The sequence below is a fragment of the Saccostrea echinata genome, unplaced genomic scaffold (assembly GCF_033153115.1).
Source record: "Saccostrea echinata isolate AGI-Se365-2 ecotype Australia unplaced genomic scaffold, CSIRO_AGI_Sech_v1 ptg000029l, whole genome shotgun sequence".
NCBI lineage: Eukaryota > Metazoa > Mollusca > Bivalvia > Ostreida > Ostreidae > Saccostrea > Saccostrea echinata.
The window spans coordinates 37,987,600-38,015,256 of NW_026889778.1; the positions used below are offsets into that span (position 1 = coordinate 37,987,600).

Sequence of the window (27,657 nt, forward strand, 5' to 3'; positions counted from 1 at the left end):
TTTTCCTTTATTTACTGTTGAATCCTATTCAGCAAAAATCAAATCAAAACGCTAAAATTTGGGGTGTGAAGCAATTCACGGGTGTTTGATAAGGAGAGTACCTTTGATCTATTTTCATCTATCTTTTAATGATTTTATTTAAAATAAACTTCACTTTGAAAAATTGATTTAAAAGAATGTTTCTCTCCAAGAAAAGTTAAAGACATATCAAAGAATTCCCTTTTCTAAATTTAATCAAAGAATTGTCTTTAGATAATGTTGAGTCTATGCCTATGGAAAAAATGGTTTCAAATGCCTTGGTTCTATTTATCTTCAATTTTGCTTTTATTATGTATCGTTTGTTTTTGTGTTATTCGTAAGAAAAGGTTAAGGAAATTTTATTTAAATTTTAAAAATAAGTGGTCATCTAAGATAATTGGTAGAGAGAGTTCTTTGTCTAAACCACCTGCTGAGACTAATCCAGAGGGGACATTGGATGATGATAATGGCACTGACATGGACACATTGCTAGAGGAAGCTATTTTGATTAAACAATATCAACAGGAGAAGGCAAGGTATACCAGAAGGATGAAACCACAATGGGAGTCAGAAATAAATCCAAAGGCTCGGGATACGCTGATGACTTCTAATTTGAAGGGCGAGACTTCCGCCTGGAGTGGTGATAATTGCACTCTGTCATCTACTAAATCACCAGGACTGTATCCGCTGCGTGAACTTGAAAAGTAACACGATGATCCATGTTACTTACATTATTGTGGAATATAACTAAATTTTGATCTATACCTAAGTGTGGAATGAGAACATTGATTCCAAAGCGAACAATTTTAGTGAAGAGTAGTGAACAGTAGTAAAACCATATATCCAGGCACGTAGTTCGTGATGTAAACATATATTGGACACATATAATGGACTCATATAATCAGTGTAACCTTATATATTGGACTTTATTTCGGGAACAAGAAAAAGACGTCCGCGAACCTCCTATGCTGTTCGATTACCGTATGCAATTAACAATTAAGGAATCGTGACTAAATTATTTTCGAAGACTGTGGATTTCGTTTAATAAAAAGTTAACAGTGTCGCGGGATTACTTCCTATCTTGTGAACGAACTAAACTGTGACTAAGCTTAAAATTATGTTCCGGATTTGACAGAGAAATTTCCACGGGGAAATTTCTTATTGTGTGGGGACGAATATAAACCTATAGGGTTTAGCACAGACATATTGTTTGAACATTTTAAACTTAGACAATATTAATATCATAATCATTTTTAGTTATGAGTAGTGAAAGTAAAATGAAATAAAAGTTTATTAAATCAGAATGTATATTATTAGTACCTCAAGTTCGGTGACTTTAGAATTGGAAAAAGGACTTTAATTTTATGAACTATTATTATCTTGTTAAAACAAATTGGATGTTGTTGTTGTTCCAATGTACTATAATTTGGTAAATTATTTTGTACTGAAACTGATCCGAATAGACCAATCAAGCCCATCGATAGTAAGTAATAAAATTTGAACGGAAATGCAATGGTATTATTAAGATTTTAGACCAAGAGCAATAAAATTGGGAACTTTGAAGTAAATAAGTAAAAGAGCTTAGGGCTAGAACTCCTGGGGTGTAGAGAAGAGGACTGAGCCCATAAATATTAGTAATGAGTGTTTACTTGCATTTGAGGGTGGTGCCATGTTGGGGTTCATAGGTCAACGGACAGACCTACGGATTAAGCGTAGGTGGTATGGTAATGTTAAGTCAGCCAATGAAAAGTACTTTTATATCCGGGACCATGAATACCCTCTGAGCACAAAATACCCTGTTTTGCCGGAAAACGGCATTCTATTCTATTCTATTCTATGACTATATTCTTTGACTCGTTTGGAATACTGTTTGGACTCTAATCTTTTGGACCTCACCTTAATTATTGTTTTTGGAGTTTTAGTTCTACGCTCTCCTTAAATATTTAGGACGGATCCTTAAAACTTTTGCTACAACTAGAGTATTGATCTATTCTGGTGAAATTTCAGAAACAAGCATTTAAAAATCTATACGATCACGGTTGTTTAATAAACTTTTCAAAAAACTTACAAATCTTGTTATTGGCTTACAAGTTTTACATATTCTTATGTAAAACTTTGATCGCCCATTTGAATTAGGACTAACCCCACCAAAGGGCCCCAACATCGGGGTATCCCCCGGGTCATGATTTAAAGAAACGACTATTCATGGCTTTGCTGTTCATGATAAGAATTTTAAAGATTTTTCCTATATATTCATTGTGGTCTTACCCTACCTTGGGGGATGTCATGATATGAATCTACAATTCTTGAGGATGCTTCTATATAAACATGACTGATCATGGCTTTTCTGTTTTCAAAAAAGAGGATTTCTTTAAAAAAAAATTCTTATGTATTCCTATGTAAAACTTTGATCGCCCGTTGTGGCCCCATACTACTCCCCGTGATCATTATTTGAATAGACTTAAAAGTACACTTTGTTTTGTTTGTTTGTATGTTGTTTAACGTCCCTCTCGAGAATTTTACACTCATATGGAGACGCCACCACTTGCAGATGGAGAGCTGCAAATTTTGTCCTATACTCGGCACTTACGACCATTGAGCAGTGAGAGATCTTTTTCGTGCCAGCACCTACTGCGACACGGGATCTCGGTTTATACGGTCTCATCCGAAGGACCGGTCTCCACGTCCCACAGTGGGATTTGAACCGGCGACGTAAGGATCAACTCCTTACTTCGCGACTCTAGAGCAGACGCTCTAACCACTGCGCCACGCGGGCGACTAAAGGTACACTTTGTAATAAAGGCTTTGAATAAGTTGCATCTTATCTGACACTTTGGTTCTTTAGAAGTTTTTGTAAAGATGCAACTAAATTTTCACTAATAGTCTCCCCTTGAAAGCAGGCGTAGCCCTTCATTGGAACAAACTTAAATCCCCTTTATCCATTGGCCAAGGATTTTTTTGGCAAGTTTGTTTGAAATTTACCCAGTGGTTTTTAAGAAGTCGCAGATATGAAAAGCTTACAGACAGACGGACTACGAACAACTTGTGATCAGAAAAGCTCACTTTAGCTCTCAGCTCAGGTGAGCTAAAAAAGAAAGAAAGCAACAGCTAAAAACAAAACAAAAACAAGCAGAACGGCTGTTGCAAATTGAAGCATATGTATGTCCCCTCGGTGACAGCGGTGTAAAAAGCAGAAAGCAAATTTCAGGGCTTTTTTTCTTTGGCCTATTTTTATTTCCTTGGCATCGGCAGCTATTAGGGAAAAATTGCCTCTGGAGAAAATTACAGTGTATTACACAGATAGGATTTCCCTAAGGAAAATTGAATCTTGTGTGGGATTTGTGTGGGACATGCGTGGGATCACAGTAAATGTTTATGTAACAATTACCCTATTGAAAAAACAACACTCTATTCTGAATATCTGATTATTGACCATATTAATTTTTAAAACAAAAATTACCCAAGAATTCACATTTATCATCTAATTAATGATGTAAGTGATTACATTATTTCTACAACACCTAGTCCTTGTGGTCTGAAACCCTAAGACAAAATCAAATGTGTTAAGTCGCTGGCGTATTGAAAGAAAGTGAGGATCTACGATACCATTTAAGTGACATACACACAATTTCCCCGTAAAACAATGCATTGGTTGCGCCTCGCGACAAAAATGAAGATGCTGTTAAAATAAATTAGGCCGGAGGATATAGCAAGAGCGAAAACTTGCGTAAAACCTGACAGATATATTACATGTATCAATATTCATGCATAAAATATTTTAAGAAACCTTAAAATATATATATTAGGGATGGCAATTTGTAATCGGTTAACCGGTTACTCGGTCGGAACGATGGTAATCGGTTAGAAAATCTGTAATCGGTTAGTCGGAAAAAATTAATATATGCGTAAATTTGAACACAATATTCTGAAAATTCAATCAAAATATCTAAAATGTTAGCATTTTCATCCATATTAACAAGCTAGATACTTAAGGCTCTCCGATTTGACAGTGCGGGGGTAATTGGTCAGTTGTTAATTGCTGTTTAAACACCATGTCATTACCCAGTCTGACTTGTGTGTCTTTAATGATTTTAATTAAATGATCGTTGAGTATGGTGAACTGAATTTAATGTGTACCTAACCTCTACTATTCTTTGTAGTTACCTTTTTTTTTTCTCTCTCTCTTTTTTTTTTACACATGTTAATGATACTTTAGGCATATTTCATGAGTACCTATTTTTTTCTTTACTTTCTTTTTTTTTAATTCTTATTTATTTATTAAATAATTTTTTTTTTTGCCTATTGAAATTGAAATAAAATATAGTGTTCTGATCAAATATAAGCATAATATTATAGTACCACATCTGTATAGTCTTGTTTATTAGAGTTTATTGGAGGATATGTCGAAATTTTTTGATACGACTAACCGACTATTCGGTCGGAACGTCTTGCGGTTAACCGATTGGCAATTCTCTATTCGACTGCAATCCCTAATATATATATATATATATATATATATATATATATATATATATATATATATATATATATATATATATATATATATATATATATATATATACATATGACCATAAAAACCTTCAAAATCTCGTTATGTTATCGATTTTAGATTGTCCATGCATCATGTGTAAAACAAAGTAAACAGTTAACGTTATTGGTAATCTAGCATTTCGAGAGGGTAGTAGCTTGTGACAACCTTTCAGTAGGTTGCGCACAATACAATTTTGAGTTGAATCAGGCATATTTGGGTGAATTAAAAAATAACCAGACACATATTTATCAACCTGCATAAAAAACAGGCAATGAGAATAAATTTCTCCATCTTTGCATATGTCATTTGATATTGTCTTAATACCTGCCAAATAAGTCATTGATATCTCAAGTCACAAAGAAATTATGCCCAAATATGATGTTAAAAATTCAAGTGTCAAATTTTCCTTTTTGCGAAAATTCAATTTTTTTCTTTTGAAGAACTGTGAAATAAATAATAATGGATTATGTTGAAAATAAAGACTAAAAAGTTAGTGTTGCCAAAAAATAAAAAAAAAACTATTCATTTTAAGAAGTCAAAAAAGAATTATCAAAGTCTAAAACAATAATTGATACACCAGTTAAAACTAAAAAAAAAGTCATAAAAATCACAATCAGTATTAATGAGAGTCAAGAACTTGTGCATACTTAATTATGTCAGGAGTGCAATATTTCATATAAGTTATGCTCCCTAGCATGGAAAAATTATTATCTGTACATTATTCTCTGATGTCTATTTTGAAAAATAAAAACACAAATAATATTTTAACCAAATAGATCTATCAATTACAGAGTCTTTCTATGTTTCAGATATATATTTCTATGGCCAGGAGTGCAACGCATATTTTTAAAGATCCGAGTTGTATGATTCATACTAATAAAAAAAATCTTTAATGATCCATTTGGATAATTTTGCACTGAATTATAGTTTTATTGTTAAAATCTCTCTCTTTTTCAATATTATCAATCCATATGTGTTTTTTTTTTTATGTTTTCTTTGATTTTTTATATGAATGTAAAAAAAAAAAACACACACACACACACAAAATTGTTATAAAATCAAGTAACTCCACTTCTTCTTTACTGAAACAACGGAACATGATCCAATGTAATTTATGCTTCACAATTTTACTATAAAGAATCGCATGCTCTTGGTCAGGTGTGCAACAAAAATGTTAGAATTGCTGATCAAATATGAATAAATATATAAATAAATCTAAGCTTACTTTAATTTTTTTACTGTAATCAATAAGTGTCCTCCTCGAATGTTCAAGTCTGAAATATTGTATAGTGATGTAATATAATGGTCATTTTGTTTCATGTCTTAGGAGAACGAAATATATGGAGATAACGAACAGTATTCATGTCAAAAGTCCATTAAACTATACTAAATAGGAGCAGAGCAAACAGGGACCTCCAAAACATCAGAGGTGGGATCAGCTGCCATGGAGGAGTGAGCATCCCCTGCCGACCTGTCACCCGTGTGTTCCTTGTCATGATCAGGAAATAACAGCTAGAAAAATCAAAAATCCATCGAAAATTCAGTGTGTAAATAATATCCTAACAATTAGTATGAAAAACGTTAGTCAGCATATGACTCACTGATAAATTGTATTTGCTGACAAGGTCATTGTATCGACCATAGAACTTACGAAATGATGACTTTAAACGAAACTGCTGATATTTTTGTTTCATCAACTTGTTTGTCAATAATTTACTACGTTTTAGAAATTGTGCATACGTAGAGCATGCTCTTCTGTGTCGAATCAACTAGGAGATATAAACCTCGTATGCAGTTGATGAAGGTATATTGCTGCATAAGTAAGGGAAGTTGACGATTGAAAAGTTATAGTAATCACGTTGATCATAAAGCTTGCTTGTTAGATTACCATTAACGTCTTTTTCAAGTAAAATATCTAAATATGAAACAGATGTGTCCGACTCTGAGGCAGAGATTCACCAATCAAAATCAAGCAATTAAAATTGCGGCCACGCGGTGCGTCACTGTGCCTCTTCTCCCACCTACATGTACAGCCTTTGAGGACGAACTTTTTTCAAGTTTGTTATTTACCTCCTTCCACCCCGCCCTGCCAAAAGTTTTCGTTGTAATTCTATATTTTTAAGCGTTTTAGACCCATTTTCATGGTTTTTCTGTTAAGGTATGTCACTCGTGCAATTTGTTATATCAAGGATTTTTGGAGAAGTATATTTTGGATAAGTACTCATATAGCATGACTCAAAATCGGAAAGAAAATTGGGGGTCAGTGTGCATCTTACTGAGCTACGGTACAATTAAGTTGACCTTTTTGCACTTAAATTGTAACTCTTTTGTTAATCACTTTAACCGTTATCATATTTTATTAGATGTAACCATGGCAATAAACATAATCTTATTTTACGTAAAATAGTTTGAATAATATTTATCATTGAACTAATCATGCAAATTAATGCGCGTAAACTATTCTGTGACCTTTTTGCACTAAAAAAGTCTCATATTTGGGGTATATAAAATCTAAATAGGCAATAGAATATTTTCTTGTATCAAACTTTTTACGACTTAAGTGCTGATCGGTCAAAAGAATCGAGTAGTTTAAAATAATGAAAGAAAAAGTTGGGGTCAGTGATGTAAATTTTGAAATATTGGTCAAAATATGCGATTTTCTGGCAAAAAAAAGTTTAAATTTTATCTTGACTTCTTTAATATATCTTCATTTCTTGGCAAAATTTGTTGAGCGAAGGTGTAAATTTTGTTATAAAAATATAAATTGAGACCTATATTTAATATTCCAGGCATATCATAACGGAAAAAGTTCTCTGAGTAAAAGTATGTGAGGCTTAAGTTCCAAGATATTAAATTTAATGTGTAGATTCGTAGAAATTTCTGCTAAATATCCTTCCACCACAAGAAATAGTCCCTTATAAATCTTGCTTCTTTATGAATTTGTGAGCAGTTTTTAATTGAATGTTGAACATTTTACATTGTTTAATTTAAATATGGTATAAAGATTGAATTGTAATAAATAGTTTTTAAGTAAGAGGTTCTGACTGAACTTTTCTAAAAGGCTGACGAGTGACATACCTTAAGTCTAAGTTATAATTACTGGAAATTTGGATTATCTCTCTTTACAAAATTGGTTTAATACTCATATTTATATTTTGTGTCTGCTAAAATTATATGCCATTGTTAATAATACTTTTGAGAATTTCAAACGTTACAAAGGTGGCAACACACGACAAACTGTTGTACGGACTTTTTATTCATTGAAGGAGGATAAGATAAGGTGTTCTAGTGATGAAAGGATTATGGAAAGAAATAAGCAATTTAATGGGTAACTGGGCTATCCAAAATACTTATTGCATTAATATAAAGAAAAAAATCCACGAATACAATGTTTCTGGTTGACTTCAATTGCTATAGTGTTTGTGGAAAATATACTATAAAATATACTTTTATCCCCGAAATATATTTTAGCTATTTTTTTTTTTTTTTACTAAGATAGGGAATAATTGAAGAAAGAAAGCCAAGCATTACTTTTATGTGCTCTAACCATGAAATGTTGGACTATAAATATATGTATTGTACAGTTTCACTTGATGTTGCCAACGCTTTATGAGTTTTTGTGTTCTGTGAATTTTACAGTCAGGAGTGTAACAAAGCTGTTTTATCAATTAATTTCATCTATCTCTGCTAAAAAAGATTAGAAAATGTTTGACACTATTTGTCGTACAAATCATTATGTTTATGTACAAAATACATAAATTGTTTTGACATTTTTTCAGTCAATTCACAGAATAGTTTTCGTCACTAAACATATATTTTTAAATATATTTTACACAAGCAAATAGTCATATTTTGAAGTCTAGAAAATATGAAAAACTTGCCGTAAATGATAAAAAAGTATTAAGAGAACGAACTGATTCACAAACTTTCAATGAGTTATTGTGTGTAATAATTTTTAAAACAATATATAATAAAATACATATCAGATGTCAGGAATACAACAAAATCAGATAAGATATTATCACTTCAAAATCTAGTACTTTTTGTAAGAAAATTGTAAATCAAATTTCTTTTTTGGTTTAGATTTTAAAAACTAACTTCAATAGACAAAAAAGTAATTTTTTGGATTTTTTTAATTTTTCTTTCATATTAAAACTTTTCAAACCAGAATTGAAAAAAAAAAAAGAATTATGAATAAATAACAATTAAAAGCCAGTTTCTTTATATTTCTTTAGACGTTACCATATACAGGTGAAGGGCTTCAAATTTAGACCTTTAGTCGGCACCCAAGGCCATTGAGCAGTGAGGGATCTTTATCGTGCCAAAGACTGCCCTAACTCGAGACCTCATTTTTTATTGTCCATCCAAACGACCAGCAACGTTCACTTCAAAGTGCCGAGCGCTTGGTGAAGGAACAGTTGCTACCTATTTTTTTCGACTTAGGTCAGTCGCAGCCGGGGTTTGAACCCAGGAACTTCCGAACACGATGCGAACGCTCTACCGACTGAGCTTCCGTGACGGTCATTTATTCAAGAGAAGAAACTCAATCAAGGTTTAGATCTAATGATATATATTCCTGCCGCCATTTTGAAGAATAAAAAACTACAATTTCTTTTGATCATATATTTTAGAAAGTCTTTAGGATGTAGTAATTTTTTTTTTTTTCAATTAATGTTTTACTAAAAAACTTCTGAAACATTTTTATGCAATTATCTATTCTTTTGCCATTTCAGGAATTTTAACTAGAATGCATGTACATTATGATGATATAAGTGAATTAAGTGAATAATGTGTTATGATAAGTTGAATTTTTTACAAAAAATTTCAATTTTGCGGTCATTATTTTTGAATTCACCCATTTACAATTTGTGTACATAAACTTATGCAGATATATGCGAGGCAATGCTATTAAAATTGTACTTTTTTCAAAAAGAAAACCAATACAGTTACAATTGTCTGAAGTCAGTAATGGTACAGACGCTGAATCTTTTCTTTGAGGAAAAGTTGTGAAGAATGTCTATATGAAGATCGCGCTGAAGTTGATAAAGCTGCCACCAGGATTGAAATAGTGGCTAAGGCCAAATCTGTAAGAGTTGTGGAGGAATGACCTTTGCCTGCTGTTCTAAGAATAGTGTCGCCTCCCTTGCTTTCTGAAATTGCAAACTTGACAATCCGTCAGCTACCACGCTGTTTTTGAATGGAATGTTTCGCCTTAAAGAAAATGATATTTGATAGACACACCAATACCAAGCGACGAAGTAGATGCATCATTTTTTTCCTTACTAGATACTGCCTATTTATCACTTCGACCGCTGCCATTTCGTCTGACAGAAAGTTTCTTTTTCTTCTAGCCACTTCTAACCCCCCAAATTTCTAGGGCTTCTACAATGGGATACAATTTTCACTGTACTTTGCATGGGAAAAAGAGACTCTGCTCTGTCCATTCAGCTGCAAACCATTTAGATCCAAACACAGTAGTAAACCTTAACAAATCTGGAGCATCCTTAAATATTTGGGTGATATCTGAGATTTCAATTCCTCTGGAAAGAATACTGATTTCCATTAATAATTGCTAAGAAATGTAGCCACATTGCCAAATCTCACCTAACGTTTTTCTTATAAGGAATAAGGTAATTATGTTTCATATTCCCTATTGTCAAACCAATCAACGGCGTAAAAAAATCTTTACTAGGAATCACTACTAAAACCGCAAAATTTAACACCCAAATTAATGATTAGGGTTCCCGTAATGTAATTTTCTTTCTGTTTCTGAACTGAAGCAGTTTGCAAGTTTGTCTAGTGTAGAAGGCGACTCTCCGTATCAATTGAATCTACCTTAAGGAAGCTCTAAACACTTACTAAAAGTGCTTTTGTACTCAGAGAAATATACATCACATAAAGGTGTGTACATTAAGATTATTTAGTTCATTTTCAACATAGGGTACCTGCCTTATTTATGCAGGAAAAATGTTCAAAGACAATGTACTATTCGTGAACAGAAATCACTGTTGTTTACTTACATCAGGTATGTTAATGAAAATAATGATTTCAATTACTTATTCTTGGTCTAATATAATATTAAGAATATCTTAATCTATTACAAATTGTGTAATTAACAGTAAATAATCATTTTTTTCTTTCATACTTCTAAGGGTAGGTCCCTCTAACTGCATAAAACTACCCCACAAATAGAACTCTTTAGTGTGCAGTGTTTAGAGCTTCCTTAATACAAAAAAAAATGCATGTCACTGTCCAGGTTTGATCCGTATTCATTGGAATGTTAATTCTTCCATATAAAGCCAAAAGTTCTCTGAACTGGGAGGTCCAATGAAAGAAAATTATCCAAAATGAGACAAGCCTGCAGCCTTCAGTTTGTTCAACATTATGCACTGAAGAGCTGTATATAAATGCTCATATTTTTGACAAGAGCTGCTTGACTCAATAGCCAAAATTGTAAAAGTGACCTTGCCATGTAAATCCAAAAGGTGATTATCAAATGGATTCACAGGTATAATTCGAAAAGCATCCTTAGTATTAGATTTAGCAATGAGATCCTTTCCCAAGTGATACAATAGTGTCAACCGAATCATAATAAACTTCCGAACATTCTTTAGGAATATTTTAATTAACTGAATCCTGGGCTTAAAAAAGATCATGAATGATCCGAAATTTATTTGTTTCAGATATAGGAACAACGCTTAGTGGAGAAGATTTAAAATGGGGCGGATACGGAAATGGGCCTGAAATTCTTTGCCTATTTAAACCACCTGCATTAATATAGTCTTTTACAATTTCTGGGTGTTCAGAGGTTGATTCATGATTGTGAGCAGGGTAAATGGAAGGGTCTTTACACACCCTAAACGAAAATCAAATGTGATGCTTGAAGCTAGAAAGTTAAATTTTTCTTATTCATAACCTTGTAACTCATTTATGAGTTTTACTGGCCATAGTTTTTTTACTAGAGTTGGAAGGGCCACTGTCATTTCTGATTCAAAAGGTGGAGTTGGACCGTATTCCTGTGCGTTGAAATCGGGGATGGGGAGCATTACAGTCTTGGCAGGTATGCAAAAATGTGTGGGAGTTACACTTTTGCCCTTTGTTACAAAGCATTATCTGAGATGAAAGGGCTGTCGTTTCCCAGTACTCCCTTGCAATTTGTTTAGAGACCAAAATCCCATAGATGCTGTCTTTATCCTTATTTTTTTATTGCCTTTTTCCCACGGTAAGAGGGATATTTCCCTTATTTAGTATTTTTTTCAGCCTAGGAACAATGACCACAGTAAATCTCAGTAATACGCAGCATAGACAGCACAGCAACAGTATTTATCAGACTCAGAAGTAAAGACATCAGTAATTATCAGTATTTAACAGAGACAACTAAAATTATCAGCAACAACAGTAATAAGAACAGTAAATGTCAATATTTATCATCAAGAACAGCACAGTATCAGTAATTATCTAACATCAGTAAAATTGGGGACTCACAGCACTTTTTTCGTCCAGTAGTGAATGGAATGATCAACAAACTTATTTACACAAATTAAAATCATACTCACAGATATAATGTAACAATATCAAAATGAAAACATCCTCAAACGAGAACAAGAGCTTAATCAAGGAAAGCGAGCAAGGTCTGAAACGGTGAATGACCTTCCACATTTTAATAAGCATAATAAAATTATTATATGATGTATTTTTTACATGATCAAAGCATTTTTTCCTTTCCTTGCGATACATATTACAAAATGTTTGTCTCTTCTGATCGTTTCCATTTCATTTTCGACATCCTAGCAAATAAATATTTAAATGACTTGAAAGACTGTACCATTTAACAGTATGCATTTATTGACTGGGTTCGAGGGCAACATGCGTTTTGTCAAAGAACCAAAATGATTGCCTGAGGCCGTTAGATCGAAGGCAAACAGTTTGGTACGAGGGTTCGACAAAACGCATTTTGTCGGAGAACACAGTCAATAAACGTTTTGCATCTTTTATTATTTGTCATACATCTATAGAAAGTACCCCAAGAAAAGTGATCGATATTAAATTTAAAGGCACTAATACTGACGTCATATATATTATAATATATACTTTAAGCATGAGAGCCTTAACATATTGTTTGTATTTTATAAATGAGTGTTTCTTCGATTGCTAAAGGGAGGCTTATAAAGATCAAAGCATTTTCAGTCCTCTTTATATGTTTGGCGCCACAATTGTTAATGTTGAAATGAGTAATGATTGTTATTGATATGATTGGAAATAATATCGAAGGTGTTAAAAGAGAGTAAAAAGAGTTATTTTCCCATAAATATTGTGATCAACTAATAACTATTTTGTCTATTTTTATTTAAGTTTACAATTACTTAGACAAAAATATATTATATTCTCTCTGTCACGCACAGAGCGCACCGAACAAATTAAAAAACACACAATTTCTAGACCTTTTTTTTTTTTTTTTAAATTTTGCAAAAATGATTTCCCATATTTATGCGCAACATTTATATAATTAACAATTTCACGCTTTATTAACAATTATTAGAAAAGGATTTGTTAAAATAGCATGAGCTAAAAAAGAAATATTACAATAATAATGTTAATTTGAACAATTTGATGATTTTACAAATCTACATTGCAAAAGAAATCAAGAGGTTTTTAAGTCACCGTGTATCACAAATTAAATGTGTCGGCGACATATTTGATTGATGTATTTCCTTCCTTCTTTGAAGAGTTGTTCATTTGTATATATACGTAATTCACTCAGGGAAATGTCAGTGTTATAAAGTATCACCATGATTCTCTTCCAGGGGTGAGTTTTCAAATATTTTGAAACATTCCAGGCAGTTTCATTTTCCTTTAAATTTTCAAAACATAATATTTTGCAGTTTATTTGGATCATTTGTTTACTTTTCCCTAACTGTTAAGAAGTAAATTAAAGTATAAAATAAAAACATTTTGACAATAATAAACACATCTGTTTCTAACACTTAAATCGGATTTATATGAACAGAAGTATATAGAATTTATTAAGTGATGGTCTTCAGTTTATTCTAAAGAAAAATGAATATGTTTTAAAATTTCAACTGATCTTGATTGCCTTTTCAGTTCGCATTTCATATTTCTGATAGTAATAATAAATCCTACTTTTGGAACATTACACAAAACGCTATCAGTACCTTTGTCTTTTACTCCACTCCGAAGAATCACGGTAATACCAGACAATGGAGATGTGTACATAGGTGGCAAGAACATAATTCTGCATCTGGACAAAAATTTTGATGTAAAAAGCACCAACACAATAGGTCCCCGACAAGACAGCAAGCAATGTGATTCTGAAAAACCTTGCAACTCTTTGCAGTTAACAGATAATTATGTAGAAGTTCTAGAATTTATTCCAAAGCAAAGAATGGTACTCATGTGTGGATCAGTTGAGCAAGGTCGTTGCAAATTCCTGAATAGTCACTCAATATTAATAAAAGCGGAAAATTTTCTAAGAAATACACAAAACTACGTTGGAAGTAGAAATGGAACGATATTTGTACCATACACTGATGACAAGAAAGATTACAACTATTTTATAGGCCGAAGTTGGGATGGACGACCGATGAAGTATACTTTTCCAGAGTTTTCTTTCATGGGAATCCATAATAGATCTGCTGACTTAATCAATAGATGGGAATTTCAGAATACAACACTGTTTGCGTCAATTGGAATATGTGATAAAAAACGAGAAGATACTTCAACTCAGTTTATTTACGGTTTTCAAAAAAAACCATTTTGTCTTTAGCATATATACCCAGGCAAGAAACGAATCTTCCGGAATGATATACCAAACTAAAATGTCAAGGATATGCACGAGCGACAAATTTATGAGGTCTTTCAATGAAATTATTCTGGAATGTAAAGACCATAATATTGCAACTGCTGCTTATTATAGCGAAGAAACGGAGGAAACTGCGCTATATGTGGCTTTTGGTATCAGCTTAGACTCTGTAAAGCCTTCCAAAAATGCTTCAGCATCTGTTTGCAAATTTACACAGGGCGAAATAGACAACATGTTTAATAATTTGATTTCACATTGTTATAATAACGGAGATGCTCTAAGCCCACCTGATTGGTCGACCTGTGGGAAAACACAAAAATGTAACACTAGTGCAACAGTAAGCAAACTTATCGAAAGAAATATTCATTATAACATATGTTAAACATTAATATTTATAAAATATGTTTAACAAGTGTGTTTATTTGTAACTGTTAAAACATATATGTATATTTATTTAAAGAGTCTTTTAGGTCTGTAGAAGATCTCCATTATAGTTATTTATATATAAATTAGAACGTGAATATCTTACAATAAGCACTGTAAAAAATTTTAAAAATCAATTTAAACCATTTACGAAATTAATATCGATTTCAACATGAAATAAGTAAGAAATGCATATCTTTTTTAAATATATGCATTGTTACAATTTTGAATTGTATAGGGACTACAAAATTTGTAATTATTCGAGTTCATGTCAATGTTTCTATCACAATGGCTAATACAATTGTACCTTAGATAAATGATAATATTGAAAGTAGATTTTCTTTAGCTTGTATACAGTGTCATTAAATTCTAGATGCCCGTTAATAGCTACTGCAGCTCGGAGAGAAATATAAGGGAAGCACGTAAAACCAACCCTGGAATACAGAGGTTATCAAAACCCTACTTCAATCCACAGGCTTTAATTTACAAAGAAAGGAGGGCAATTTTCACGTCAGTGTTTTCACATAAAATCAATTCAAAGACGAACATTTTGTGGATTGGAACAATTGACGGTTACATTCTTAAAGTAAATAAAACTTATTCTTAATTATATGTTATTTATTTTAATTTGCAATATACATGGACATTACGTATAACAGTCAAACAAGAAAAAAAATATGACAATGTTATCTATTCTCTGTGGTTAACAAATACATCATTAATTCAAGTATAATTTACAAACTACTCTCAATGCCAAATGAAAAGATTGTTCACATTTCTAGGTAAATATTGAGGAAAGGCATAGAGAAAGAAAACCGTATTTAAAATTTGATCTGAGTCAGAACAGAAGACAGAGAATTGAGCCCCATCATGTGGTGGATCCAGTAGGCACGGCCCATGTCATATTTCTACATGGAAACAAGGTGAGACAATAACTTTTTCGCAAAATTTGAATACTTATAAGTGCTCTATATAGATAAAAAATTCAAATACAGAAAGAGAATATGTTGGTTTAAACTTATTTTATTACTGTAAACGTATTAACTTCGGCTGTGTATTCCTTTTTGGCGCTTTTGGCGGAAAGCAACTTCCGCAAATTTATGTACATCGCTAAATGTCTTGCACATATACACATAAATAAGAACACTAAGAAATGCGCTAAATCAAATCTACGCTAACTTGTTAAAAAAATCAATTTCCGCCAAATAACTTACACGCTAAATATAATACATTTACAGTATGCTTACATATATTTGTCAGTCAATAGTGAAACATTGAAAACTAGATAACAGCACAAAAGAATTTAGTTCTCATAGGAAAAAGAAACGAACGTAAGAATTCCTAGGAAGAAGAAGAAAAATACTCATGCCCTCGTCATTGTACTGTGTTTTATTGTTTTTTGTAATTTAAAATAAAGCGACATAAATCGAGGGAATAATGTTCTTCAAGTTAAGATAGTAATTTTAAAGGGTTCTAATTTTTTTTAATTCTTGATCTTGTCCAGCATAAGCATATGCATACATCGAGATTTAATACTTAAGATAATTAAAATGCACTAGTACTTTTTATAGATAGTAATCATTTTATGATAACAAACATTCTTTCTTCAGGCTTCAAGATTTCCATTGTATTCTTGTCATGTCCACACTACTTGCAGTACATGTGTGACAAGTGGTGACCCACTCGGGTGTGGGTGGTGTGGAGATTCGTGTGTGATGAGGAGCGAGTGTAATAGCACGCGGTACATGTTATAATGTATTCTATTTTTCCTAGCTACAAGGTAGTTTTACACTTGACCTCTAAAATTACCTCTTTTCATTAAATTTAGGCACATTTCTGCAATTGAAACTGTGACTCCATGGCGTAAACGATAAAAAAAAAACGTATCTGACGTCACAGAGTTATTAAAGACGTCAAAATACGCACGGCTAAATTTCGGCATTGACCATATATAGTTTTGAGTTTTAGGTTACCTTTATTCAATAAATACTAGCGGTGATTGCAGGATAAGAAAAATTAAATTCCATGGTTGAATTCCTGAAGTACTTCATTAATGTCTGAATATCTCAATAAAAATATCTTTAATACTTGCCAAAATATCTTAATATGTTACACATTCTGTGAAAGGCATAATTTTAAGTATTGCAATGAATAATTTCATTACTGCATACTACAGGTGTATCCTTTAAGTGGTCCATTACAAGGCGGAACGATAGTAACAATTGAAGGGGAGAACTTTGCAGACGACAAATTCACAAATGTGACTATTGGACAGGATGTATGCAGCATCGTCAACTCGACAAATGTCAAGTATAAAATAATATGTAGTATCGCGTCTTTGGCACATTTTAAGTGGTACAAGGAAGAGAAACTCCTTAAATAACACAACAATGTAGAAACAAAAAATCATGTTGAGAGCTATACTGGAAAATCATATTATGCAGATGCAACGATTATTATATTTCTTTGAAATCTGTTTTAAACCCCATGAAATAGTAGAAATAGATCAGCCTTTTTTAACGTTCTAAGATTGAAGGGAATATACATTTTCCTGAGAGACAATCCAAACAAACTTAGGAACTACGTATGTAAGATTTATTTTTTTAGTCTATTCAGTGAAAAATCTTATTTTTAATCTGTACAGTTCAGTTATTTTTTACAGACCTTGTTACTTTCATAGTCAAAATTAATGAAAATTTAGCTACATAAATAACATGAAAAGCTAATCTATATATTTATCATCCATATAATGATAAAAAGGGATAAATTTCTAAATCTATTTTTAAGATGGGAATATATGAAGTATATAGGCAAGATAACATTGACATACTATTCTTAAAAATGATTTTTTTTTTCTGGAAATGAATTGTAATCAAGAAAATGAAGGAAAAAATCTTTACTTGTAGAATTATGTGTAACACCAGGTCAGCAACAGAAGCCGGTGAGTACTTAGTAAAAGTGACGACAAACAGAATGGGTATCGTAAAACCGTCCGGGATTCAAGTTTTCAATTTTTCTTATAAGGTATGAATATTACATAATATAGTAGTATTATTATTACATAATATAGTAAATACTTTGATATTTTGATTTTCTTTGAAGCTTTACTTCTGAACTTTCTTTTTGAGATTTCTAGCCTAATTTTTTTTAAAATTTAATATCAGTGATGTAAAATATGGAAATAATATATGCATATAAAAGTAATATTTCCATTTAATACCCTAGTAAAAATACTTTAATTTACTGGACGCGGAGTAAAAACTTTGATTTACTATTTTGAAAACATTGATACTATAGTCAACTAAAGTATACTATAGAATTCTTGTTAGGGATAAGTATTGCTAGTTGAGGTACGACAATATGTGCAGTAAGGTTATGTACCGTCACAGGGGCGGATATTCTTAAGGACATACCCAACGTACCTTACCAACTGATATTGTTAAGAGATATTCTTAATTTAAAATTATAATAACAGTAGATGTTCGCAGACGAAAAATCAGCATGCATTACCAGGAGTTTTGAAAAAAATGTCAAATGATGAAAATTCATGTATAATTCAAAGAAAAATATACAAAAATTATTAAACATATATTCTAGATGGGTTTTTTTTGTCATCCAAATTTGTTTTAGAAGAGGTGTACAGCATTATAGATAGACATTAAAAGAGTAGCACACAGGTCCTTCAAGTATTGAAACTTCAACTACAGTGAAAAAGACAATAATTTTCAAACTACGTTGGGTATGTCCTGAAGTCGACCATTTATTAGTATTAAAGAGAAAGGCCAACAATTGTAATGAAGCATGTAGGCCAGAATACGACCCAACGATAGGTTTTTTTTGCTAACAAGGTCGTTATAACGACCATAAAATTAACGAGATTTACTATTTTAAACGAGGTTAAAATTCCTGTAACCTCTACTATCTGTCATTAGTCTGCCTAGGTACAAAAATTACTCGTACTAAGAGCATGCTCTTGAGTATCGAATAAGTTGGGAAACGTTAACATCATATGAAAGGGATAGTGGAATATTACTACATAAACAAGGAAAGTTAACGATGAAAAAGCTGAAGTCATCTCGTTTGTCAAACAATTTATTGTTAATTGGCCCTTATCATCCATAGTCAATAGAACATCCAAATATGAAGCAGATGTGGCAAACATGAATGTGGAGTTGAAGGCCATATTAAAAAAATATATATTTATTTTTCATATCATTATTGAAATACTTAAAAAGTTTATCCTACGACCTAGGGAAATGAAATTGAATTTTTTGAATTTGTACATGTAACTTTTTTGATCAAGTGATTCATATCGTATTGTTTTACTGACTCATTTTGCATAATAATATTTTTAAAGTTATTTATAACCCTGCTTTTTATTTTAAAAGGAAAAGAGGGTACGTTTAAACTGTAGAAATTCTAGTTTAAATATTTTTAATCGAAATAAATATTATTTACTCTAATTTTTAGAGCATACTAAATCAAATGTTTCATGCAGTTGTCTTTATAATATCCATTAAACCCGGCTATATTGATGACTTAGAGGTGACTTGTACATCACATCAATTTTATAATTATATGTATGTAGAATGAAGGTAAAAAAAAAATATAGGAGTGTTCGAATCTAAAATTAATGTCTAAGTGTTTTTTGTTTGTTTGTTTTTTTTTTTTGTTTTGTTTTTTTTTTTTTTTGTTTTGTTTTGTTTTGTTTTGTTTTTTTTGTTGTTGTTTTCTGGTATTGTCTTGTTTTGTTTTTTGTTGTTGTTGTTTTTTTTTTTTTTTTTTTTTTTTTTTTTTGCAGCCATTACATCGTTTTACTTTCAAATTATTAGTTTTCAAGATTCATGTCAATTGCCAACAAGAGCCCCTTATGTTTTTCAACTTGATTCGTATTACAATGCATTATTGAAAATGATTATAGTGCAGTCACTTTTTGAGAACTGTATATCAAATTTCCTTTATTTAAGGAAATTTAAGAAAGAAACTCTTTGCAATAGATAAGATTGGCAATGTTCCATTTACTACATATAAAAATCATGTCACCAGGTCAAGTAAGCATGCAACGGGATTGCCTTTTGCTAATCACATACATGTTTATTGAAAATGCATCATATCCTTAAAACTTTCTACTTAGCAATTTACTTAAAACCTTTGGCAGACAAACTAGCATCATGATGAAAATAAGTGATGAACTCTCTACCGAACGTGTGAAGATTGTTTCTACTGGGTCTAGATTTTAAGCCTAAGGCTTTGTAAAAGAAAAGTTAAATACATCAAAATGCTTTCCATGTTGAGATATCATGTAGCATAGTATTGGCAAATTATATACAAAATGCTATTTGGGACATGGATTCTCTATATAAGAAAAAATGAAGAAGAAAACCTGAAAAAGAGAGAAGCTAAGTTAATCAAATACAAAAAATACAATTTATTTCTAACAACCTAATACAGATAAACTGTCCAGTTATTATCAAAGAAATGACCCTACTAGATCTAGATATATATTTCTCCTTTGTTAAGGAGATATTTGGCATGAGAGACCTTCATTTATAGACGCATTGCATCTTTAAGATTCTGAAAGTCGCATCTTTGTCATATATTACAAACAAAAGAAAGGTATATATATATATATATATATATATATATATATATATATATATATATATATATATATATATATATATATATATATATATATATATATATATAAACTGAGCAACGTGATTTTTTTTGTGGAAAAAGTGGTAATCTGAGTTCAACCGTCTAAACATACCTGATATATTGCTGACTCGGTTTAAGCAATAATTTGTCAATCAATCAATCAAAAGTCATGCAACAGAATTGATTTATCATACTTTACATTTGTGTAATTTCTCCTGACCATGTTTTTTTTTCGTTTACACGATAAGGTTGCAAAAAAGATCATCATTTTTATCAAAGCATTCTTATACATGAAACTTTTAAAACAGATGCCATTCCTATCCACAAGTCATCCTGGATCAGGGCCTCGTCATGGAAATACAATGATAACTTTTAATGGTGACAATTAAGACATCGGACTGAAAACTATGATAATGATTTCTAATTTACAGTGTCAGATCGTAAGGTAAGGATTAAAATGCTTTATGAAGTGATAAACTTTTTTATGTATGCATTATATATTATGTATTATGCATATTTAATATAAAGTAACATGTAATTTATCTCAGATAGAAATAGGATATGAACTTTTTTATGTATGCATTATATATTATATATTATGCATATTTAATGTAATGTAACATGTAATTCATCTTAGACAGAAATAGGATATAAACTTGTTTATATCAGTTTATCTTTCTGTCCACGCTTCCTTCTTAGTCATGTAAGCTTTTCTGAGTGATTCATGTGGATTTATATTAAGAAAACTTTTGTATATATAGTTTTATACTGATGGTCTAATTTTTTTGCTCCGCGTTTCGATTCATTTGGTATATTTTTTACGAAGTATGATCCTAAAATTAAAAAAAAAAGATAATTGGAATGTGTACTTAGATATATCTATCTTTTCAAAAGATACCATGTAGGCATAGAGCTCAATTATCGAGATGGATATGTTAGAGTATCTAAAATAAAGATTCTAAAATTCTGATGACCCTTGTTTAACGAAACAGATGTCCTTGAATAATAGATACAATTACGCATTTCATAAAACATTTTCACATCCCCACATCATAGACCCATTATAAAGATGTTTAATTATATGACTGTGTCCAGAAAGAGATTCATTTTACTTATAATTCAATGAGTCAAATAGGAATCATGACTCTTGAATGTTGAAATACTTCAACTTAATCCTGGCTGCTAACGGAACATTATTTTAGAGACGACATAATGCATTTCTTATTTTTTAAACATTTGCTCATTTATCAATGTTTAAAGAACACAGAAATTTCAGTCGTAACACAAAAAGTAAAATATGTATTTTGACGAATTAAAAGAGCTATAATTAATGTATTATATTTGCTTTTAATTTACAGTAAAACCAAAACACAAGTGCAGTGTAGAACGAGTGAATGTTTAGAAATTCGGTATAGCCAGAGCACACTGCGCATGACTTGTAACAAATGCTACTCAGTCAAATTTGTAATTGACAGTACCATTTTAACAGATGAAAATGACACGTTCTGCTATAAGGAAAATCCAGAAATTACTTCAATATCAAGGAATAAAACAATCACAAGGTATGTTCTTGTGGTTTTTTAACGAAAAAGAATATCTCTTTACCTTTCCCGTTTATTTCATAACTTCAAAAGAATGAAGTTTATGGAGATAACGAACAGTATTCAAGCTCAGCAGTCCATTAAACAATACCAAATAGGAGCAGAGCAAACACGGTCCTCCAAAACATCAGAGGTGGGATCAAGTGCCATGGAGGAGTGAGCATCCCCTGCCGACCGGTCACACCCGCCGTGCTTCTTGTCATGATCGGGAAATAACGGAAAATCCGTCTACAATTCAGTTTGTAGATAATGGCCTAACAATTAGTATGAAAAACGTCAGTCAGCATTTGGCTCAATGATAAATTATATTTGCTGACAAGGTCATTGTGTCGACGATAAAACTTACGAAATGATGACTTTAAACGAGACTGCTGATATTATTGTTTCATCAACTTGTTTGTCAATAATTTACCTCGTTTTAGAAAGTGTACATACGTAGAGCATGCTCTTGCGTATCGAATCAACTGAGAGATATAAACCCCGTATACAAGATATGAAGGTATATTGCTACATAAGTAAGGGAAGTTGACGATTGAAAAGTTAAAGTCATCACGTTTATCACAAAGCTTGGATGTTTGATTACCATTAACGTCTTTTTCAAGTAAAATATCCAGATATGAAACAGATGTGTCAGACTCTGTGATATCTTTTATCTCAAGCTCACCGGGATATATCGTTTCGACATAAGAATGGAAATAACCATTGTTAATTGACAATACGTCGTCGATATATCTAAATGTCAATTTGAAGGTCACAGCAAATGTTTTCTTCTTTTCACGTATAATACATTTTTAGGGAAAGCTTGTTAGCTTAAACTTGATGAGACCGAGGGAGGAAACTTCAAGAAAAAGTTATCTGCACTTCGAACTCAGATATTTAAATGATTTGCCAGATATCGAAGTGCGAAATACCAAAGATCACATATAGCTTTTAGTTTAAACACCCAATTTATCGTTAACGCCCCCAAGATCTACCTGGTTCAAGATCAATAATATATCGCCTGTCAATCATAAATAAAACAATAGCTACTGATCTGATTGACAGGCCAGCTACCTGTGCTACCTGATGTTCTGAGATTGGATTTTTTGATAACATTTACCTGACCACGCAACAACCTTTTTTATGTGCCCCGCTTGATTTGTCGCTTGGGTCCACAGAAACGCAATTCGGCGTCATCTGGAAACAATATTATAGCGAGCCCCCCCTCCCCCTAAAATGAATCAACACAAAATGGAATAAAATGATTGATAGAAGATAATAAGACCCTGATGGCATGAATTAAGTTTGAAAATTATGAAGATTCCTTTATCACAAGTTTTATCTGTGGATGCAGATGTTTTAAAAAATCACAAATAGTACACATACGTTAATATTGTTTTACGTGTACAATAGATTGGGGTTTAATTTTAAATTGCACTGCCTTCGGATGGCATATATTCTTATTTAAGAATTTGGATTACAAAAGTTTTCAGTACTTCTTCACCATGTACAATGTAGTGGAATAAATGTCAAAATCATCGTTCGAATTTCCTCTAAATTCCTTATACGTAAATGAACATTTGGCATTAGTGTCGGCCAGGGAAATCATAAATTTCTAGATGGTTAATGAAGAGAAATGGAACTTTTTTTCAATATTTGCACGTACAATGTACCTTGTAATTATTTTTTTTACTGACAATTAAAAAGTAATTGATATGATTGCTTTGTAGCTTACACTCGAGATTTTTTTTTATATAATTTAAAAAAAAAGATTTTCTTTATACATGATATTTTTTATCAAAAAATATCCATGAAAATGTTGAGTTTATCAATTGTATGCAAAAGTATTATTTGGTGTCACCACTGTTGTACTCAGAATTAGACAAGAAAACTGTGTAATGTTGACCATGATCACCATAAAGATTTCCTGTATAATGCAATGTGTATATAAATTTTTGTCATCTTGAGTATTAGGGCACTCCAGGTAAATAACATCTGTACTAATAAGACCACTCCCTCTTCTCAGGTAACCGCACGGTAAAAAAATTGGGTCTTTAAATGAAAATTAACATTATGTTTTATTATTTATAGTGGAGGTCTCTCATTAATCATCGATGGAGTAAATCTAAACCATGCAAATTCATACAAATTTTACATGAATTTCACAAATGGGAACCTGATAGAAAATGTAAGTATAATTTTAATTAAATCCTATCTACATTCTCCAAATTCAAAATCAAATAATATTATTTCAACAACGCAACATACAACATCAATTACTCAATATGGCATATGTAAAGCTTTGTCACAAATAAAAGCACATAGTAAATGTTTATAACTTTGCATCATAGTATAAGAAAATAAATATCATTCATAAAAAATCGATGTATTCAACCATTTTTGCTTTTTGACAGGATTGCCATTTGTATGGTGGAAAAGTCCTCTGTAAAACACCCAATCTGTCCTCAATGTCTACAGAAATAACAAGTAAAGGTTTAAGAGCAGAAATGGGTGTTTTACTAGAAGACCTTGACCATCACTGGCGTACTTGGACCAGTAAAAATCCTTACTTAAGCTATATGACTGTTTATCCAGATCCTTTGTTTGAAAATGTTAACAGTACAGGGAAATGTGAGATTCATATAGACGAGAAACTTTTCAAGTTGAATGTGAGTAAAATCTTTCAGTAAATTTTAATAATCAATATCATTTGTAAAAAGATATATGAAGATCATTAGAATCCCTAACAAAAAATACTATAGTTAACTATAGTTTACTTTAGTATCAAAGTCTTTATACTATAGTGAATTAATGTTTTTACTATAGTCAAAGAATTTTTACTATTGATTTCAGATTGCTATATTTTATCAGGGTTTCCATGTTTTACTGTGGCGACCCCGACACAGTAAAATTTCCCCCGCCACAGTAACGATTCAAACTGTATGCGTGCAAGACAGTAAATATACAGTAAGATTTTCGACAATCAGATAATCAGGAACATAAATTCCCTCTAATCGAATCTTTAATTAATATATCGCTTTATAATTCTCAATGCAGAGCACTTAATTTACTCTTAATTAGGGCCCATTGTCTGGCTTCACCTTGCATTGTCAATTATCTCGTAGACCATCGCTGGACACTATGCATGAATGAACAAAAACACACCATTTCTTTTCACACTCCAATGTTACTGTAAAAATGGTTGTTGAATTTTTCACACCGATAAATTATTAGGCCTTACTTTAGAACAACGTCTCTAAAATCGTGTTGGAACTGCATGCGAGTCAAACATCGTAACTATCTTAATCATTTATTATGTAATGTTGAAAAGTTAAAGGCATCCCCTTAAAATATTTCGTAAATCAAGAAGTTCTTTTTAAAATCAAAAACGCTCAAATGACTTGAATCATAATAGATTTATTTGTAAAGATAGTAAGTAGTCCGATTGTATGCTAAACCAGAATTCCCTCTACTCTGCAATGTACGTGTAGAATATAAAGTTGTACATGTATTTAAAAATATCAGGGTTTAACAATAACATCTTGTAGATACTGATACAAATATATTATATACGTCCTTTTTTATGTTTCTTTATTTCTTTTTAAGTTATGTGTATGTTGGGAGGGGGTTACAGATCAGAGCGCTTGCGTTATAGTATGTTCATCACTCCAAATTATGGAAACATTCTAATTGTTTTATATATATATATATATATATATATATATATATATATATATATATATATATATATATATATATATATATATATATATATATATATATATATATATATACAATTGTAGCATTTGTGTATCAAACTAGTTATATAAAAAATTGTGCAAATTTGATTTCTGCGAATATTTGTGCATCTTGGAAAGTTTGCGATATAGTAAAACTTATCAAATGATGTAGAACCCTGTTTTTTGTTCTCCAACTCATACATGCACATTTCAGTATTAAATGGAAATGTTACTTGTACATTCACTTATTATTTCCAAAATCTCTCTAAAAAGAGCTCTGAAGTAATGTTTCATAGTAAATCAAAGTATCAAAGTATTTACTATAGTTAACTATAATAAACTGTAGTTAACTCAAGGAAATATTTGTAAGGAATGATGTAAAATAAGTATTACGTGTTTGAAAAAAAACTTTTTGGAAAAGTGTCGTTTATCTAGCCTTGAATATTTCTAATTTCTTCCCTCTTGGAAGATATGATTGTCTGTCTGGGAAAAATGAATTTGTTTTAAATCATAAATATTATTATTATATTCCCTTTATAACCTTTACAATCGCGAACGGTTCATAACATTACATATTAACCGAATTTGAGGCTGTATTCAACGGAGGGTCAGTGCCGTGCAGCGGCGATTGTGACGTCACAAACGACACCTCAAATAATGTTGTAAACTATGGTTACAAATGCCGAAGCCAGCTGTGTAATCGAGTAGGAAGACGATAGGCATACCTATCACATGATTTTCATCCAAACATTTCGAGGGAACCATGGAAGATATAGCTTGTAAACTTGACACATTTTAATCTCTCTGCGGCAGAAGCTCGTTTATGAAAATGGTGTCGTCATGCAAGATTCAATCTCTCGTTTATTCGAATCCGGACTGTATAATTAAACAATTATGGACTCTTTAAGTGGTGAATATGATTTGATATTCACCAGAAAAAAAATCAATGTAGAGTTCGGCTTCGACTCAGACAGTATCTATTTTTTATGGTGAATAACAAACCATATTCACCACCAGAAGAGTCCATAAAAGTATAATTTCATCCGAATCACGAAATTCATTTTGAAGACTGTAGAAATGTTTGCTTTACAAAGCTGGTGAAATGTGTGACTTGTTACGATTCATAAAAATTTATGTGCATGAGAAATATGAAATACAATTCTGAAATACTATTGGTATAAAAGAATAACACGTGCAGAAATGATGTTTTCGTTCAGATTCCATGAAATTTTTTTTACAATATATTTGATATTGACAGGGGAAAAATTTAAATGCGGCCTTAAAACCCGAAGACTACAATATTGAGGTGCAGAATGTTTTATGTTCAGTGAAAGAACTAACATCAGCGTATTTGAAATGTGATTTAACAGAGGCAATCAAAAAGCATGACTTACTGAAAAACAAATTATTATTGACAACAATAAAGGCAAGTATTGAATAATTCTTCATATATATTACACGTGTAAGTTCTCAGATCAAAGATCATGATACATGTAATTAGTCATTGCAGTTATGATAAGATATATATATATATATATATATATATATATATATATATATATATATATATATATATATATATATATGAAATATAAAGATAAAATGCTGATATAAACTTTTTATTTACTATAAACTACAATAGTGAAATTCAATTATCTACTTCAAGTAGTCTCACTACTTCCGGTAGTATAATGCTACTTCCGGTAGCATTAACCTAATGATTAAACAGAAAAGGTAGCACCAGGGTGGGGATAATTACCTATAAATTAGCAAGCAAAGTAAGAATTCGAATTAACAAACAAAGAATTTAAAAAAAAATTGATCATCGATGTTGTAACAATATTAGTTCCCCGCACCGTATAT

General features: G+C 31.4%; 1 protein-coding gene across 1 annotated transcript in view; it reads left to right on the forward strand.

Annotated features, from left to right (window-relative positions):
* Positions 1-16,567, forward strand: part of LOC133195278 (hepatocyte growth factor receptor-like) — a 31,662-nt gene extending 15,095 nt beyond the window's left edge. The window contains exons 2-3 of the mRNA XM_061331131.1: positions 15,596-15,736; positions 16,424-16,567. Of these exons, the coding sequence (XP_061187115.1) occupies positions 15,596-15,736; positions 16,424-16,567 (285 nt within the window). The remainder of the gene's footprint in view (positions 1-15,595; positions 15,737-16,423) is intronic.
* The last annotated feature ends 11,090 nt before the right edge of the window (positions 16,568-27,657 follow it).